This window comes from Lemur catta, chromosome 10, assembly GCF_020740605.2.
Source record: "Lemur catta isolate mLemCat1 chromosome 10, mLemCat1.pri, whole genome shotgun sequence".
Classification (NCBI taxonomy): Eukaryota; Metazoa; Chordata; class Mammalia; order Primates; family Lemuridae; genus Lemur; species Lemur catta.
In genome coordinates this window covers 8,393,045-8,412,488 of record NC_059137.1, presented here as the reverse complement: position 1 = coordinate 8,412,488, position 19,444 = coordinate 8,393,045, and the positions used below count along the sequence as shown (strand labels likewise).

General features: G+C 43.7%; 1 protein-coding gene across 23 annotated transcripts in view; it reads left to right on the top strand.

Annotated features, from left to right (window-relative positions):
• Nucleotides 1-19,444, top strand: part of RALGPS1 (Ral GEF with PH domain and SH3 binding motif 1) — a 262,547-nt gene that overhangs the window by 45,652 nt on the left and 197,451 nt on the right. For 22 of the 23 annotated variants that reach the window (XM_045563418.1, XM_045563417.1, XM_045563406.1 and 19 more), the window contains exon 5: nt 8,723-8,773. In XM_045563418.1, coding sequence (XP_045419374.1) covers nt 8,723-8,773 — 51 coding nt within the window. Of the gene's footprint in view, nt 1-4,582; nt 4,667-8,722; nt 8,774-19,444 lie in introns of those variants that run through there. The other variant, XM_045563407.1, reaches the window with a different exon arrangement.

Genomic DNA, 19,444 nt, shown 5'->3' with positions numbered 1-19,444 from the left:
TCAACCCCAAACTATAAGTGGCTGGAGACATAGCACTAATAACCACAAGACCTTCAGGGTATCAGATCTGTAGAGGAGAAAGCAGAATAAGCACTGGGGCATTCGACAGACTCGAGAATCAGAAAACTCCAAACTTGCCAACAGATATTTACTGGAAAGTTCAGTGGATCAATGTGAGAACAGCAGCTGAAATTGGTAGGGATTTTGACTATTCAAATAATGGGTGGGTAGAAGGAATCTGCAGGTAGCTGCTGTAATCTCTTGAAACCAACCAGGCAGGGCTCCCTTCTAAGATGAGGCTCCATACCCAAAAGAGACACTCAGTATGAGAGTGGAATAAAAATTATCAGGATGGGGACAGTTGCAGCAAAGGAAAAAGAAGGTCTAAATAAAAGTGTGTGTATATATATGTATGTATATGAGAAATCTCAAAAAGCAACTGCCATGTTTTTGAACACCACATGAAAACAAACTAAAAGACAGCTGTGTGAAGTTAGAAAAGGTAAGTTCAGGAAAACTAATTTTACATAAAAATAAGCAACAGGAAGTTATTGATGTCAAGTATCTTTCAAAGTTATTGTAAGAAAAAAAAGAGGAGAGAATCCCTATAGACAATGAAAGCATTACCAGAAAGGCATGCCACAAAACAGTTCAAAACTGTAACTATCTACTTTAAAATGAGCTGAGAGGCCGGGCGCGGTGGCTCACCCTTGTAATCTTAGCACTCTGGGAGGCCGAGGCGGGTGGATCGCTCAAGGTCAGGAGTTCGAGACCAGCCTGAGCAAGAGTGAGACCCCCGTCTCTACTAAAAATAGAAATAAATTATCTGGCCAACTAAAAATATATATAGAAAAAATTAGCTGGGCGTGATGGTGCATGCCTGTAGTCCCAGCTACTCGGGAGGCTGAGGCAGTAGGATCGCTTAAGCCCAGGAGTTTGAGGTTGCTGTGAGCTAGGCTGACGCCACGGCGCTCACTCTAGCCGGGGCAACAAAGCGAGACTCTGTCTCAAAAAAAAAAAAATGAGCTGAGAGATACTAAGATCATACTGTAAGACATGAACAACATAAATTGGAAATAGGAAAATCTCAGAGATGAGATGACAGAACTTAGGAAAGAATTGAAAATAAAAGAATTCTTTTGGAAATGAAGATTGAACTAGAAGGAACACAGAAACAGATAAACATAACAGAAAATACTTTATGGAAGAAACTTTTTCATGTCAAAATAAATGAAGAAAGAGATAATATGACATTGGGAAAAAGTAACAAACATTGATGATAGGCAAGGAATATCCAACATGCAGATAATAGGAATTCCTGAAGGAGAGAATAAAAAGCTGAGGGAACTGCACAAATACTTAAAAGTATAATTTAAGAAAATGTTCATGAAATAATAAAAAAAACATTTGGAACAGCACAATGAAAGAGCACATTGTGAAGCTGAGAACATCAGTCCAAAATGACCAGTACTGAAAGACATATTTTTGGTAAATACTGGGTTTTAAAGGAAAAGAAAAAACCATTTGGGTATCTAGGCAAAAACAGCAAATGACATATAAAGGAAATAATTAGATTACCATTAGTCTTTTCAACAGAAGCACTTTTTTTCCAAAAGAAAATGGAGTAATGTAATCAAATGAGTCAAAGAAAAACAAATGTGAGCCAAAGATTTTATATCTAGCAAACTGACTTTAAAGTATAAATGACATAAACAAACAGTTGTGAACATGCAAGACCATAGAATATTATTCCCCTGAGCCCTTCCTGAGGACTACTAGAGAATGAGCCTTAGACAGTGAACCTGATTATAGAAATATGCATATAGTAAAGCTCAATGGAAATCGTGTGTGTGGTGGGGGGAGGAGGAGATGGGTGAAATCACACCTAATGAGTACAGTGTACACTATCTGGGTGATGGGCACACTTACAACTTTGACTCAAACAATATAAAAGCAATCCATGTAATCAAAACATTTGTACCCCTATAATATTCTGAAACAAAATTTAAAAAAAGAAACATCCATATAAAGACAGAGGGTAGTAAACATCAGTTACGGGTGGAATTAAGACTAAATGAGTTGTTAAAAGATAGAGGGTATAGTTTGTAATGAATGTATGCTCAGATAGTAGATAGAGTATGACTGTTATAGTAGAAACGATTTTTAAAAATGGGAGAATGGAGAGAACATGTAAAAATATAACTTTTCTTAATAATTATATTGCTGGTGGTTGCATTAATATTATTATTCTGAGACCGTTGTGTATGTGATGTAGGATAAAGTAAATGAATAATTATGGAATACTGTAATCTTAGTATACTCTGTGTCCTTGAGATCAGGACTTTTGATAGAGACGAAAAGAGATACAAATGTAAAACAGAAGAGGATAAATAAGTTTTTAAAAAGTGTCCTGAATTTAAATTGGAAATGTCAGTATGAATTCTGGATTGTGGTCTTGAAATATCAATTCTCACTGAAAGAACTCAGGGCTTCCTGGAGAACTGGTTGATTCCAAGTCTGGGACAGGAAGTGTTCAAGATGAGCATGGTACATTTTCCCCAGTACCATGGAGGAAGCTATCAAGGTCTGTGAGGGTCACGGCAGAAGGACTCAGGAGCCAGCTAGAAGCAGCTCTCACTGCCCACTGATAGGAAGATAGGAAGATTTGAACTTCAAAAGGATAATAATTGCAAGTGATTGAAATTTATCAAACAGTGGTTCACTTCTGGAGATAATAGGGGAACAATTTATTATTGTAATAATTGATAAATATGAGGAAAGAATCAAGCATTTTTGTCCTGCCTTTCACCTTTGAACTATAGTGGGTAATCGAATCGCAGATGAGGTAAAATGTCTCTTTATTAAACTAGTTTGGTTAATAAATGGAAAAGAAATGATAGAATTGGAATATTATCATTTTGTAATACCAGTGAATGAAAAGATCTAAGCAGTGAGTATGGACGGCCAGCAACATCACAAAAGGGGAGCCATTGTGCACTTCCTGGCGAAATAGAGCACCACCACCTCCAGTCTTGCCAAAGGGACAAACCTGTGTCACAGCAAGCCTCTGGGTCCAGCTACTGATTTGAAGGACATACTCAGGATGAAGAACACATTGACCTGCTCCATAAGTGTGGGGAGCCCTGTAGGTCAAATGGCCTGGATTTGATACATTATAAGGACTATAAAGGGATGGAGAGAATACTTGTAGATTAAGGGAGATTTAAAAAGCACACATCAAATATTTTGAAAAGTGGACAAGACTACACTGTGTTGCCAAGGTATGTACGTTTGGGTGATAAAATTATAAAAACAAAACGAGGAAAGTCAGAATAACTGGAGTGTAGTGGAGTGATCACTGTAACCTCGAACTCCTGTGCTCAAAGCCATCTTCCTGCCTCAGCCTCCCGAGTACTAGGACTATAGGTGCATGTCACCATGCCTGGCTAATCTTTAAAAATTTTTTGTAGAGACAAGGTCTCACTATGTTGCCCAGTCTGGTCTCAAACTCCTGAGCTCAAGTGATCCTCGCCGTCAGCCTCCCAAAGTGCTGGGATTACAGGCATGAGCCACCATACCCAGCCAAGTGGTTACTTTTGTTGGGAGAGAAGGACTTGTGATTGGGACCAATCACATGGAAAACTTTTGGGGTGGCTCTTTCTTTTTTTTTCTTTAATTGTGACAAAATATAACAAAATTTACTGTCCTAACCATTTTTAAGTGTGAGGTTCAGTAGTGTTAAGTACATTCACATTGTTGTGCAACCAATATCCAGAACTGTTTTCATTTTGCAAAACTGAAAGTCTGTATCCATTGAGCAACTCCCCATTTCTCCCTCTCCTGACCCCCCAGCAACCACCATTCTACTTTCTGATTTTGACTAATCTCGTTACCTCATATAAGTGGAGTCATAACATATTTGTCTTTTTGAGATTGGCTTATTTCATTTAGCAGAATGTCTTTGAGGTTCATCCATGTTGTGGCAGGTGTCAAAATTTCCTTCCTTTTTAAGGCTAAATGATATTCTGTTGTTTGTATATAACACATTTTGTTTATCCATTCCTCCATCAGTTGGGGTGGCTATTTCTTGACCTGGTGATGGCAAAAAGGTGTTCATCTCATAAAAAGTCATTAACCACACAGTTGTTAATGTGTGTTATTTTATAAGAGGATTAAAATCATTTCACAGGTCCCCATGTTTTTGCCAGGGATATTCTATAGCTCTGCCTCAGTCTGTCTACTTCCCCACTGGCTGAATCAGAACAAAAAGCAATGCTGGAACCTGTCTTTATCATTAGTAGATCATGGACATCCTTCCAGATCAATATATGTAAATTAAATTTACTATTCTTAATAGCTGCATAATATTCCAGTATCTGGATGTACCATAATTTTTTTCAACAAGTCCCTTTTGATAGCCCTTTAGGTGGTTTCCAGATTTTTACTACTGCAAATAATGGTACACTAAACATCTATATTTATATCTGTATCTATATTTGTAGTATATAATCTAGATCTATATATAAAGTGCTTTTCTTTCTGTGTCAATAATATGCTCATTTCACTTTTTAGCAGATAATATCTAAATGCCATGCATGGTCCAGGATCAAGAAAAAATTGCTATGAAAAACAGTATTGGATAATTAGCAAATCTTGAATGTGGGCTGTATGTTAAACAATAATACCGTATCAATGATAAATGTCCTGAATGTAATAATTTGCCATTAAGTTTGTCCTCATGTGAGAGGATGATCTTTTCTTAGGAAATACATGCTGAAGTATTTAAGGGTGAAGAGTCATAATATCTGTATATATTTTAGTCTCAAATGGTTCAGAAAAATGTATATGTATAATTATATAGACGGAGATGTAACAAATAGGGCAAAATGTTAGTAATTAGTGAAGCTAGACAAAGGGTTACGAGAGTTGACCATATTGTTTTTGCAACTTTTGTATAGGTTTGGTTTGACATGTTTTTAAAATAAAATATTAACTTTTTAATGTGTTGCTGCTAGATTACTTTCCAAAAGAAACAGAGCAATTCATAGGCCCATCAGTTAGTGATGGTGCTGATGGACAACCAGTGGTATCTTCCTGTTTAATTTGCATTTCCTTGACTATGATAAGTGCTTCCTGTGGCTCTGGAAGTAGAAGCTGGAGCTGATTACTTTTTATTCTGTGAGCCCTCCTGGTCATGCCTTGGTGAAGGTGATCAAATGCAAATTTTAAGGTATCTTCTGTTATTAGACATACTAGTGATTTGCCAACAGCTTTTTTTTATTTGTTTATTTGGGGTCTTGGAGACCCTTATACTAAGGGTCAGGTCCTATCTCACTTCACAGCCAGCTCGAGGCCATCTCCGGGACCCTGTCCCTCCCGCAGGAGAGATGCCCTGGCTTCCTGGAGAGAAAAGGCATTCCCTAGGGGCGTGTTACAGCTGGGAAGAGAGGATTTACTCAGCCACTGCTAGAGGGGAGAAATACTGCATTCAACATAGGCAAAAAAACATTTTTTTTTTCTTTTTGGTTAACCAAGTAGCTTTCATTTGTCCACATAATAGCACTTGTTTTGTGAAGTGCTCCAATAGGTCTCTCCACTCCGCGGTGTTCATCTCTACAGAAACATCTTGTGATGTGTGGAGTTTGGGTATTTCCCTTAAAATTTTGGATTTTCAGGGCCCTGGACTGGGAGGAAGGAGGAGATGGGAGAAAGGACTAGGACTAAGCAAGGCGTTGCTAGGTGACAGCTTGACTGGACATCTGTGTTAAGATTTTATTTCCCAAAATAAGGATAAGCCATTAAGAGACTTGTTGATGAGTATTCTTGTTCAGCCCCACTGCTGGGCAGCCTTGCTGCTTGGAAACAAGAGTGGGAGCCTCATTGTTTCATGCTTCTGTTGAGGCTGTAACACACCCCTAGGGAATGCCTTTTCTCTCCAGGAAGCCAGGGCATCTCTCCTGCGGGAGGGGCAGGGTCCTGAGATGGCCGCCAGCCGGCTGTGAAGTGAGACAGGACCTGCCCTTACCCTTCATGCCCCCACTGATACCCACACTCTCGCTTTTTGGCAAACCTGGCTGCCTTGTAGTGTGCAACCTTGTGGGGAAGGATTGCTCCTCAGCAACCTTTTTTTTTTTCTTTTTTATTTTTTTCAACGATTTCCTGGTCCTGTGCAATCAGCAACCTTTTTAACACATGTTTGGCTTTGTAATAAAATGGCATGAAATTTAAAATCTGATTTTTACGTAAGTATCTTATGTCGGTATATCCTTGCTCTGGACACTGAATCTTTTTTGGTAAGAGTTGAGAGGATAGAAATGGGAGAGATTCTTCTGAAAACCCTCATTATGTGTTTAGAACCAGCTGGTCTATTTTAAGGCTGGTGACCTCTGTTGTTGTTTGTTTTGAATAAAACACCTGAACACATTTTCTGACTTACGGTCTGAGACAAGACCAGAATATTTGAAACTTGGACCATCCAAAAAGTATGAAATGCAATGTCACTACTTTAATAAATCATCTGGAAATTCAGTGGCAAATGCTAGAACTGATGGCAGGATGGAAAGGAAGTTTTCTCATTTTCACATTAGCAGACTTTTGGTTCTTTTCCTAAATGACGTTGCAAACATCCTGCCGGTTCTCCCGCATAGGGAGTTAACTTGAACTGCAGGGGAGATTTCCAAGTCCCTCTGAGCTTTCAGCTCAAATCTCCTGTCTTCACAAGGCCTTTCTGTTCCCCAGGATGGCAGAATTAATCCGAATGTGAGGAGCACTTGGCTAACAATCTTGATGGGTCTGGCGGAAGAAATGCCAGTCTGTTTGCTGCCCAGGACGTAGCTCTGGGCTTGGTAGCTCTAGGCCAGACATGGGCCTCTGGGCCTTCAGGACTTACTAGCCACTCAACACCCAGACTGTGAGGGCCAGATACACATTATGCTGATGTCAGATGCCCCCTTGCCACTGGTGGATGGAACGCAGAGGTCAGAGAGCTCGAGTTCCCTTCCAGTGCTTCCTTTTCCCTGGTGCCATCCCCTGTCTCCCAGCTGGGCTTCCGTTAATGGCAGCATTTCACCCCTGTGCCCATGTGGAGCACTAGCCCCTGGGAGGGGGCAGAGAGGCTCCCCACTCGTGCCCCACCCTTCCCCCCCAACTCAGCCCTGAGTGTCCTGTGCTCCTCAGGAACCCAGTGGCCTTGGACCACCTTTGAATTGTGCCAGGAGCGGACCACAATTCTGCATCTAAGTCCTGGATTGTGGTCACAAGTGACACACTTGTGTTTTGCCATTTCTCTCCAATGTATTCTTAATCTGAGGCTTTTTGCTGGCTCAATGAAACAGACTTTTAAAACTTTTCTCTAGAGCAACTGCAGTGCATGGATATTCAACCAAATTAACGGTCCCTTATTTCCTGGCTTATGTATTGGTCAGGATCCATAAATTCACATGCTAATATGTGAGCCTATCTGTGTGATTTCCCTTTTGACAACACACACACACACACACACACACACACACACACACACACATCCTCTTATATATTTATTGCACATCTGTCAGGTGCCAAGCATTCTATGCCTCTTGTCTTGAATTTTCACCAAGACCCTCTAAGATTGGGATTATTGTCATCATTTTCTAGATGTGGTACCTTAGACTAGGGAAGGTCAAGTCATGTGTCAAAAAGGACACATAAATCCTGTAGATTCCAGAGCTCAGTTTTGTTTTCCTGCATCCTGGCACCTCAGGTGGCCTTGTGTTCAGTGGACAGGGTGTCTTCTCATGTTAATAGGTATCCTCAGGCCCTCAGCTTGCATTTCCCTGGCCTGTCACAGAGACATCGGCTAACTGACATCTGGCATCCTGGGTGACATGTGGAGGTAGGTGGGTCATGTGAAGTCAGCTCAGCCCAAGTCTGGGCCTGAAAGATGGTCAACAGTGATGCCTCCCACTGTCACAGGCAGGCACAGCCTTTCAGCCTGGTATGTGTTTGCTAGACATTTGTGCCTCTTAAGCTAGCTGTGGTGAAGGACCGGTTTTTTTCATTTCCAATCTGTTGAGGACTGGTACTTAAAAAAAAAACAAACCACATTAGAAATGTTACAGCTGTGTCAAATTGCTGTACAAGTTCCACGTGCTTGCCCCAGCTTCTGTACTTCGCTCGTTGTGGGCCGGTGGAGTGAACAGTGCATGGCCTCGTGGGGTCTGTGGATGTGTCTTGAGTAGCACTCTACCATGTAATTTAGGGGCAGCATAGACTTCAGAATAAAAGTGTAATTTCTATAAGCCACAGTTTTAAAATAAATTTAACTTTAGAGTAATAGATAGTGTCTCTGTTTAGCATTCTAATTTTTAATATTGTGTCTACAACTTTTAAAAGTTACAAAAGTAGTTTGTGCTTGAAACAAAAATTCCAATAGTATAAAAATTTCCAAAATAAAAATGTTCCCCTTACTCTCAGCCCCACCCTCCAAACTACTATCATCAATTCTTAAATTGAAAGTTCATCTCACATTCAAGAAAGATTGGGTGGATCAAGATTTATGAAGAGGGAAGGGGTGGGAAAGGCGTTTCGGAAATTTACCCAATTTTTTATTCTGTTCTATCTTGTTTTTTATTTCAATGCGCAAAGCATCACTTTTATGAACGTACATTACTCTGTATAGACTAAAATAACATGGCAGTTACCTTTGATGTGCAGTATTTTCTAACATCCATTCTCTCTGTTGCAGAGCCAGATTACATTAATGGACATACCCGTGTTTAAAGCCATCCAGCCGGAGGTCTGTACTTTATCCTTTATACTCTTCTGTTAATGCTGTGACTGGGAAGAGAGGATGTAGTCAGCCACCATTAGACTGACTTAGTTTCATGGTTTCTCTCCTGAAGTCTCTATAAACGCATGTTCTTGATTGAAACTCCATTCCATTCTTGACAGTGCTCATTTTCTGATCCCTGTGTTCGGGTTCTCCAGAGAATATCCCCTGTCTGGCCCCTGGCAGGGCCAGGATTAGTTGGTGCCCAGAAGCGTCCATGCCTGAGAGTCAGTCTTGACACACTAATTCCTTTACCATTGCTGAAAATGTCAAGAAGGGGATATGCGAGAACGTTTTTCTAGAGAGCTTTCTTTTTGTTGATCCCAAATTCTGGTGGTTGCCTTGTTTCTGTTTTTGAAACCAGTTGCCACAGCATAACACATACATATTTACATTAAAAGCATATGCACATTTTTAGAAATAGTGTATTCAATAAAGGGTAAAAAGTTGATTTTGGTCTTTAGAAAAAATTCCTGGAAATGTTTGGTAATTGATAATGAAGCTTTGGTTATTTTACTTAGGGTTCTTTTTGTGTTAGTAAGTAAACAAAAATCCATTTCAAAGTAGTTGAATAGGCAGAAAAGGAATTTATTACAAGGATAAAGGGGCACTTTACAGAATCACGGGCACGGAGTCCAGGCAGCCTGGATTGCCGCCCAGGACGCACGTGGGCCCTGCTTCCTGCTCTGCTCTGCCCTCCCCTCCCCTCTCCTGCCGGCTTTCCTGCCTGCACACGTGGTTTGACTTGGCCTCCCCTAAGGGTCCATGTGTACATGATCGCCATTCAAGTCACCACCCCAGACCAAGACCAGCAGCTTTTGGTCCAGGACAGCTTAGTCACATGCCCAGTGTCAGTCCTGTCACCGAGGACCAAGAGTATGTGGTCATGACCAGCAGACAGGGCTGTGGGACCCAGCCTTGTGAGTGAAGGGCAGACTCAGAGGAGGGGGCTGTGGGTGGGGAGATGCATCACACAGCGCCTGCTGTAGCTGTGGTGTGAATTCCAGAACACTCTAAACGCCCTTCTTATAGTACTGCCACCATTAAGACTTGGAGAAAGACAAGCATATCTTAACACAAAGCCAAAGTATCCAAGCCTTCTGAGAGCTGGTGTCTAGTCTACTACAAATTAGGAAGAAACCAGTGCCATTAGCTTTGCTCAGCACTTATGTGATTTGTATTTGTGTGTGTGTGCGCATGTGTGTCCGTGTATGTTGTATTCATTAGGGTTGGGGAGCAGTACTAAGTTTGCTTTTTTAAATTGGCTGTCTTCCAGTCTTTTTCTGCTTTGTTCTAATGTGGAATGATCCATTCTTTCCAATTAAAAAACATCAACTCATTGCCTCTTGGAGCCTTTTGAGGGAGTAGTTGTGTGATGGTTGCTTTAGTTCTCAGCTGAAGCTATTTCTGATCATGTTCTCTCCTTGGCTTTTATCTGGAGCAGTTTAGACATTTGGGGCTTTATTCTTCTTCCTGAACATCAAGAAGAGCAGCTCAGCCTGCCACGAGCCCTGAACCTGAGTGTGCCCAGGAGACTGGGATCACTGCCCAGGCTGTTGGTAGGAGGGAAGGGGTTGGGGGCTTCTTTCTCTTCAGAGGCACAACTAGGGCCAGACCGAGGCTTTCCTCCAGGGCACTGCAGTTGGAACGTGCCTCATCAATGCATATCTTGCTTCAAGTTGTGACGAGACACTGAAGTGGAGATGTTTTGTTTTCTAGATTGCATCTTGTAGCAGTGGTTCTCAAATGTGTATACACATCAGAATCACCTGGATAGTCTTGGAGACATGGGGTGCCCAGACCCCACCCTAGACCATTAAACCTGAATCTCTGGGTTGGGGTCTGGAACCCAGTCAACTCTATTTTGTAAACATTTGCCAGGTGATTCTGATGCAGAGTGAGGATTCAGAACAGATTGATTTGAGGTTTCTGGAGAAACCCCAAGCTTGAACATCTTGGATCTATAACATGCTAGCTAAAAATGGAAGAGTTTGTTCCTCATTGTCAAAACTGTGGTGAAAGAAGGACCCTGGGAGCTTCCCCAGCTTTTTTGCTGTTGTTATTATTGTCAGCAGACTGAAAACTGGGACTTTTCCTGTTGGGGCTGCCTGCCATGTTGTGGCTGGACCACCCCAGAGTTGGAAGGGCAAGAATAAGGCACAGTTGTAAGTGTGATGTAGACAAGACTTTCCAGGAAGCAGAGGCCAGCATCTGAGCGCAAGTGGGCACTGCAAGTGACCTGGACTCCCAGGAGGTCAGGAAACCTGTGGACCGGAGCCTTTCAACCCTGGTCGTGCATCAGAATCAGTTTGGGAGTTCTGTAAAAAAAATGCAGGTGCCTAGGCATCATCCTTGGAGATTCTGATTGCTTAGGTTTAGAGCAGAGCTCGGGAATCTGCTTTTGAACAGCTCCCCAGTGGTACATGGTCAAAGATGAGGACGGCAATGTAGATGATTATAAGACTGATAGCAATTTGCTTTGTGAAATCCTAACTCTCTAAAGATTTTTTTCTTGCCTAGTTACTAAGATTACTCTTAATTCAACTCACATAGATAATAAGAATAATATTGTCCATGGATCCTATATCCAGGATTTGAAGCAGGCCCAAGCGCTCAGCTACTGGGCCACACGGTGTGGCCTGACTAGTGCACAGCAGGATGGGCTCCCACGTCTTCTGTTGTGGAAACAGCCATCTTACCGGGTCTCCATTGTCTAGGACATGCAGGTTATGAGCCCTTCCTCTGCCTTTGAGAGTCTTCACAACTGGGGAATTTATGCTGGTGGGGTTTAGATATGGCAATTTGGCCTTTGGGGTTTCCCTGGTTGGTCTTTTTCCAGCCTGCGTCAGGTCTCTGCTTCCTCCCTCTTCCCATCATGCTGTGTGCCAACTCTGTGCTTGTTAACAAGGAGCTGGGGGTATTTAGCTTGAACAAAAGAAGGCTCCCAAGGGATGCGAGCCTGCCTTTGGAGATCTGAAAGGCTTTGAGCAGGCTGTGAGGAGTTATAGTGAGACCTGGATGCTTTTGGGTGGTGTTAGGGATGGTTCTGGAAGAGGAATTTTCTAGGTTTTAGGATTAGCATGCACAGAGGGTGTGGTCAAGGAGACGTGCATCGATGGGGAAGTGGAGGAGATTTGGATGTAAAAGCTTCTAAAGCTCCCCTGCCCCAGCCATGGGCGTCCTGGAGTCTCTGGTGCTGGCAGGAAGGCAGCTCCCAGTGGTGGAATGGTGCGCAGTGGCCCTGCCCACTCAGACCTTTGCCTCCATATCCGTGTTTGGCTTGCCAGCCCTCCGGGCCTTAGCACTGCGTACCCAGGGCTCACTGCCTGAGCGCTTACTGTGTGCAGGCTCTAGGCCAGGCACCTTAGATGCAGGGTCTCATTTAATCCTCACAACAACCTGCTTTATCTTTGTTTTATATATGAGGAAACTGAAGCTCAGACATGTTAAGTGCCATAACTTGCTCCATGATTCCTATATTAGTCCTCTGTTGCTGTGTAACAAATTACCCCCAAACTTAGCAGCTTAAAGCAATAAGCATTTATTATCTCCCACATTTTCTGTGGGTAAAGAATCTAGGAGTGGCTTAGCTGGGTGGTCCTGGCTCAAGGTCTCTCAGGAGGTTGAAGTCAAGATGTTGGCTGGGACTGCAGTTATCTGAAGGCTTGACTGGGGCTGGGAAATCTGCTTGCAGGGTGGCTCATGCACAATGCCTGGCTGTTGGCAGGAGGCCTCAGTTCCTTGCCATGTGGACCTGTCCATAGGGCTGCTGAGTGCCCTCAAGGCATGGCAACTGACTTCCTCTAGAGTGAGTGATCCCAGAGAGCAAGACAGAAGCCACAATGACTTTTGTGACCTGGGTCAGAAGTCACATCCTCTCATTTGCACAGTGTCCTATTAGTGTCACAGATCAGCCCTCTGTAGTGAGCGGGACACTATACAAGGCTGGACACCAGCAAGTAAGAATGGTTGGGGGACATCTTGGGGGCTCCTCCCACAGGCCTCAGGTCAGAGGTCAAATTCAGGTAGTCTGATTCCAGACCTTTAGTAACTCTGGCTCTGCTAGTCCCCAGCTGTGTGACCTTGAGTAAATCTCTTCACCTCTCCGAGTTTCAGTCTCCTCATTCACAGAGTGGGGATGGCAAGGGCACCTCCCTCACAGGGTTATTTGGAGAATTAAATGAGAAAATGCAGGTAAAGTACTTCCCATGGAGCCTGGAACCTAGTAAAACTTAACACCAACCTCTTTTGAATGTGTAGAACATACAGGCATTGTGCTGAGTGGTTGAAGACTTTATATGTGTTACCTCATTTAATCCTCTACTTACCCTAGAAGATGCAATGGTTATTCCATTTATAGATGGAGAAGTTGGCACAGAGAGGTGATATAACTGCCTGAGCAACTTGTCACAGCAAGTAGGTGATGGGAGTAGGATATGGTCCCTGGCAGTAGGAGTCCAGAGTTTACAGCTTTTATTCCTATTATTGTTGTTGCTGTGACTATTCTTGTCACCCACCAGTACCCCTTTGTGTCAGTCTATGGCTTACCCAATGCCTTGCCTCAGCCCCTACCCTGCCATTCTCCCATCTTTCTACCTCTCAGTTCCCCTTCCTCTCCTTCTCATTCTTTTAAAACATTTCTTATTGTTAGAAATTTCAAATACACATACACACACCATTTATATATATGAAGAGTGGTAAAATGAATGCTATTACCAAGATCCAATAATTGCCATATTTGTTTTATTTACTTCTTTTTTATTTTTATTTATTTTTGGATATTTTTGAAAGCAAATACCTGACATCTTTTTATTTCCCTCCTTCAAACTTCAGATGTAGCTCTTAAAAAACAGCTATTTTCTTTTTTTTTTTTTTTTGAGACAGGGTCTCGCTTTGTTGCCCGGGCTAGAGTGAGTGCCATGGCGTCAGCCCAGCTCACAGCAACCTCAAACTCCTGGGCTTAAGCGATCCTACTGCCTCAGCCTCCCGAGTAGCTGGGACTACAGGCATGCGCCACCATGCCCGGCTAATTTTTTCTATATATATAAAAAACAGCTATTTTCTAACATAACCACAATATCATTATCGCACCCAACAAAATTAGCAATAATTCCCTGGGATCAAATTGGGGGAATTTCAAATTTTCCTGGTTGTTTCAAAAACAAACAAAAAACACTAACAGCTACAGCACTTACAGGGCCTGCACATTGCATTTGGTTGCTGTTTCTCAAGTTTCCCTTTTAGTCTAGTGCAGTCCACCCTCCTTCCCCTCCCTGATGCCTTGTTGAAGATAGGTTAGTTGTGCTGAGTAATTTCCACATTCTGAATACTCTGCTTCCTCTTGGTGCCTTAACTTGCTCACTTGGTCCCTATGTTTTCTTTCAACTGGAAGTTCACCCAAAAGGCTTGATTGATTTTGGTTCCATGTTTTGGGGAAGAATGTTTCCTAGGTGGTGCTGGGTACTTTGTATTACACATCACATTAGGAGATATCCAGTTGTCCTACTCTTTGTCATGTGAAGATTAATCACTGAGTTCAGGTCGTGACTGTCTTATCTTCATTGTAAAGTTCCCATCTACTTTTTATCTGATGATTTCATCTGTTGATGATCTTTGCCTGAATCGAGTATTTTATTAAGCATGACAAAATGGTGAGTTTTCTCATTCTATCATTTCTTCACATTTATAGCTGAAATTCTTAAGAAGGATTTTCCCTCATCAGTTAGGGCTACTTGTACACAAAAGGCAAGATCAACACTTAATTCTATACTTTTAATTATCAGTCTTCAGAGTAAGCAGTTGGTGCCCCACTTGTCTTTAATGGTGGCGTGTGTGTGTGCTGCTTTGTTTTGTTTCTGGTGAGCAGTCTCTTTCTCACTTTCTCTCTCTCTCTCAATTATAACGAACTCATGGATTTTTATATATCCTGTATGTTTCAATCATTTGTAGTCACCATTCTTTTTGGTACATAAATTGTCCTTTCTCTGACCAATGGGAGCCCTTTCATATTGGCTCACATATCCATTTAACATGATCCTATTATTTTTTTATTGCTTCCTTGCTTTTTGGCTCAGCACGATAACCCAGGGGTGCTGTGCATTTCCTGCTGCAGACCTGGAATTAGGCATTCCTTCAGGGGTGCTGGTTTCTTTTAGTGGGGAATACGATTTAGAAACCACAATCTGGATAAGGGCTGCTCAGTGCTACTGAGTTGCTATTGCTTTTAGGCCTTTTCTATGGTCAGGGCTAGGAAACAATTATTTTTGAAAATGTAAAAGTTATGAGTTCATAGTAAGGATAGATGGTATTATTTCTTCATGATTTTTCCTTTACACCTCATCCCTGTGGTAGCTTCACTGGACAGTGTATATCTCCCCACCCTGTTGACTTTGGGCTTGGCCCTGCCCCTTGGCTTTGCCAATGGGATGTGAGAGGAAGTGGCAGTGTGCAGATGCTGAGCTGAGGTGGTGAGAGGCACAGCAGGCTTCAGTGAGCATTCTCGGAACTTCCATTCTCCACAGTGTACTGTAAACTATTGCTTGTTTGTTCTAGTCCCTAAATGAGGACATTACAGATGACCTGAATTGACCACACTAACCCAGACAAGCCCAAGTCAACTCAGCAGAGATCAGCTGAGCTGTATCACTCTAGAGACCTACAAACATGAAAAGTTAATAAATGTTGTTGTAAGCATCTGAGATGTGAAGACTATTTGTTATACCACATTGTCTTGCAGAAATCAAATGCAATACTGATCTTTCCAATTCAAATCTAACGTTATAGGATTGCTACTTAATTCCCTTGATTTTTACATATTTTATTTTATGCTGATAACTTTGGTACATAACATTCAATAATTACTTTTTAAATATCCCATCATATATATGTAAAGTAACTTAAAATAATAATATCAATATTATTATACTGCTGACCAGCAGATTTAACATTTCTCTGCAGATCTGTTTGTAGTTAGTTCCTTTTCTTCTTGTCTTCTCTACCTCCTACCACTTGTACACACAAGGGAGGACCTCCCTCCTTGGCTTTCCCCACAAAGGTCTTTGGAAGCACCAGGGCAGAAAAGGAGGGTAATGCTCACTTGGTTCTCGAAGTCTGCATGCTGAGAGACCCTGTTGTAATCCCAGTGCCTGGAACACAGCAGATACTCAATAAATATTTGTTAAATGAGTGGAGCGTGACTGACTGAATGAATGAGAGGGGAAGTGCCATAGTAGAACATTATCTGGCTGTGTTTAGGCACATTGCCCATGGAGGTGTGCCAGCTGAGACACCATTATTACCAGGGTGTCTGTTTGGGGTATAACCACTTCCCTCAAGGCAAGGGTTTTTCCTGGTGAGCTCAGCCTTTTAAAGGTTCAAATTTCCAAATGCTGTTGATAACTGAGCATGGAGCTGTGGCTGGTCACAATGTCTGCTCATTTCTGCAATGGGGACCACAAGAGCATCATCCCAGGGCTTAGGGGAAGCCAGGGAGACAGTACATTAAGTATTGGTAGAGAATAAGGAAAATGGAAGTTAGACATGTGGAATCGTAACTGCCCTGTTCCCTGGTGACTTGAACAAGTGACCAATGTTATCAAAAATTGGTGGGTTAATACAATATAACTTTACAGCATAATAGCTCACAGCTGTGTTTAACTTACAAGTTGTGGCTAAAACCCCATTGCCACCATGGTGGATCAGGTTGTAGGGCCTGGGTGGATTCCTGGCCACCAGGGCTCAGCGCAAGGGCTGTGTTGTAACAGAGGTCTGTCTGAAGGGTCCTGGGGCAGCAGCCTTCTAAGAGGATACATTTTCAGGGTGGTGTTTTGTCCCTGCTGGCATTCTCTACCAAACCTATCGTCATGCCCAATTCCCAGCCTGTGGGCCTGTAGGCCCAACAGTTTCCCAGAGGCTAGTCTAAGTGTCCGAACTGTTTTTGTCATTAGTTTCAATGTGGAGCAGCACCAAGGGGGACCTGCCATTCCTAGAATGTGCTGAAAATGGGCACGGTCTGTGCTTTCACTCAGCCCAGGGTTCTGTCAAAGCTGAACTGCTGGGCTAACCCTGCACAGTGCGAGGATGAGCATGGACTCCAATCTGATGAAGCTGGGGTTGAGTCCCAGCCTCACACTTCCTAGCTTGGAGACTATGGATACGTCACACATTGTCTTTACGCTTTGATTTTCTCATGTGTAAAGTGGGGGGAAATCATAGTTTTTACCTTGTAATGGGCATGTAAGAACTTAGTATAGTGCTTGTGTGCAGCAAGTTCCTACTAACTTGTGGCTGTTATTTTTCACTAGTGTATGGTTTGAATAAGCACGGTGGATTATGGATGTTCTGTGGTTGCTCACCGGAACATTCAACAGCGCGTGTGCAGGAACCAGTGCCCCAGAGGAGGTGATGCCTAAGTTGCAGCATGGTTAAGAGCACTGCACTTGGAATCCTTCAGCTCTGGGTTCACATCCTGGACCCCTGGGTAGCTGGGAGGCTGAGGTCTAGAACAAGACTCACACCGTGGTGCCCTGAGGGTCCTGCAGACATCGAGTGGGGGGACTCACTCTGCCTTGGCAGGACATTAGCACTGGGCCTTGAAGGCTTAAAGGGATCATATCTTATTGGTGATTTGGGGGGTTGCAGGGCAATTGCAAGGGGAATTTCAGGTGGAATGAATAACCCATTGAAAACACAGGTGATATCTTTAGCAAAATTTAGATTTAGTGCTACTTTTGGTGCCTGGTGTTCTGGGGAGAAGAAAAGGAGAGCCTGCTTTTCTATCGGGTCTGTGCTCTGCCATGGCATCACTGCCAGGGATATGGCGCATGCCAAGGGCTTACTAACAGTCAGTGTGTCACTCCTTTGCAGCCAGGCATGCAGAGTCACAGAGGCAAATCTTTGGGTCCCAGCAAGATGGAAACAAGTGGCAGTGGGTACCAAATTCAGTGAGGTGGAAAGCTTCTCTAAGGGCCTGTGTTTTTTTATGTCTCCTTGCTGCCCCTGCCAACGCTGTTCCAATCCCCGCTGTCAGATTTCCCAGAAGTCAGCCCTGCCTTCACCCATTCACTTGTTCATCAGTCCACTGTGCTAAATGCTGGAGAGACAATGACAAAGGGGTCTTGGCACAGCCCAACGAGAATAGGCAGACACGTAAATAAGTGGGAGACAAGAGGCCCTGGGGGAATCAAGGAGAGAGTGGGGGCAGGATGGGCAGAGGCAGAGGGAGGGAGTGTGTCCCAGAGGAGGGGATGCTTGAGCAAGAGAGCCAGGAGAGTGGGGTGGCCAACAGCATTGCAAAGGCAGAAAGGTCTGAATGCATAAGGGTGTTTAGAGAATGGTGAGTAGTTTGTTGTGACTGGAGAAGTATATCTAGGTCTCTCCTGCAAGACTAGAACCAAAATACAGAGGATGGGTGGCCAGGAAATATAAGGACCAATAGTGAGGTCAGCAGCAAAGAAGGTAGCAAGGAAGAACGAGCTTTAGGCTTGAGGGTGAGAGATCCGAAGGCTCAGCACTGAAAACTTGGAGGAGTGTGGACACAGGCCAGGGGAGCCAGGCTGGGCCAGACAGGTTGGGTTGGGCAGGGGAGGGCAGTGAGGCCAGAGAGGGAGGCTTAGGTGTGCCTGGAGTTTGAGCTTTATCTTTGGGTGTTCACTGGGGGATTTTAAAAGGGGAGCGACATGGACAGATTTGTATTTTAGGACATTCATTCTAACTGAGAGTGAACAACTGGAGTCAGGGAGACTGGTTATGAGGCTTTTGCAGTGTCTATGCGAGGCAAGGTGGTAGCACTGGAGAGAGCCTATGTTGCTCTGGTTATGAGGCTGCTACGAGGGCCCAGATGAGAGGACCCACTTAGATGCAGAGAGAGAGAAGTGGACTGTGCGTCTGCAGAGCAGAGGGAAGGACGGGGCAGGGAGGGAGGCAGAGGAGGTGGCCCTGGTGGTAGGCACAGGCCTGGGGAAGTCAGGCAGTGTGGTCAGCCGTGTTTTGCCTGGGGAGCGGGAGGCCAGAAGGGCCAGAGAGGCCTGACAACCTGAATGCTCCAGAAGGGCTGAGGGACCAAAAGTTGAGAAGAGGGCAAAGCACAGATTTGGTTAGGAATAGGGGAATGGGAAGGAGGCCAAGAAGGAATGGAACAAGAAAGATTTCAGAGTTCAGGGTATTCGAGGTGGGGCAGCTCTGGTGACTGTGCTTTTAGGTAGCTGCCGTGGCGTGGAGCTGAGACGCAGAGGTTGGGTCCCGGGGGGAAGGCGCACCACTCAGTGCCATGAAGCCCTTGGAGATGATGACAGGAGAATGGGAGGAAGGGAAAACCATGAGCCAGAGCTACAGGCAGGAGAGCAGACAGAAGTATGGAAGGGAGGTGGAAGCAATGGACATAGCTCGGGCTTCCCAGAAGAAAGGCTGTGGGCCTGGACTGTAGGCCTTGTGAGGCAAGGAACCAGAGTGTCACCAGCACCTGCCACTGGGTTCGAGGCACGGGCTAGGTTCTCAATATTAGTGGAAGGCAGGCAAGGGTGGTCTGGGTGGGTGTGCAGATCCTCGTCTCCATGGCCCTGGAGGTTCTAAGTGGTGTTTTAAGGAAAAGGCAGATCTGGTTAGAATGAGGCAGTAGGAATGGCATTAACAGAAATGTTG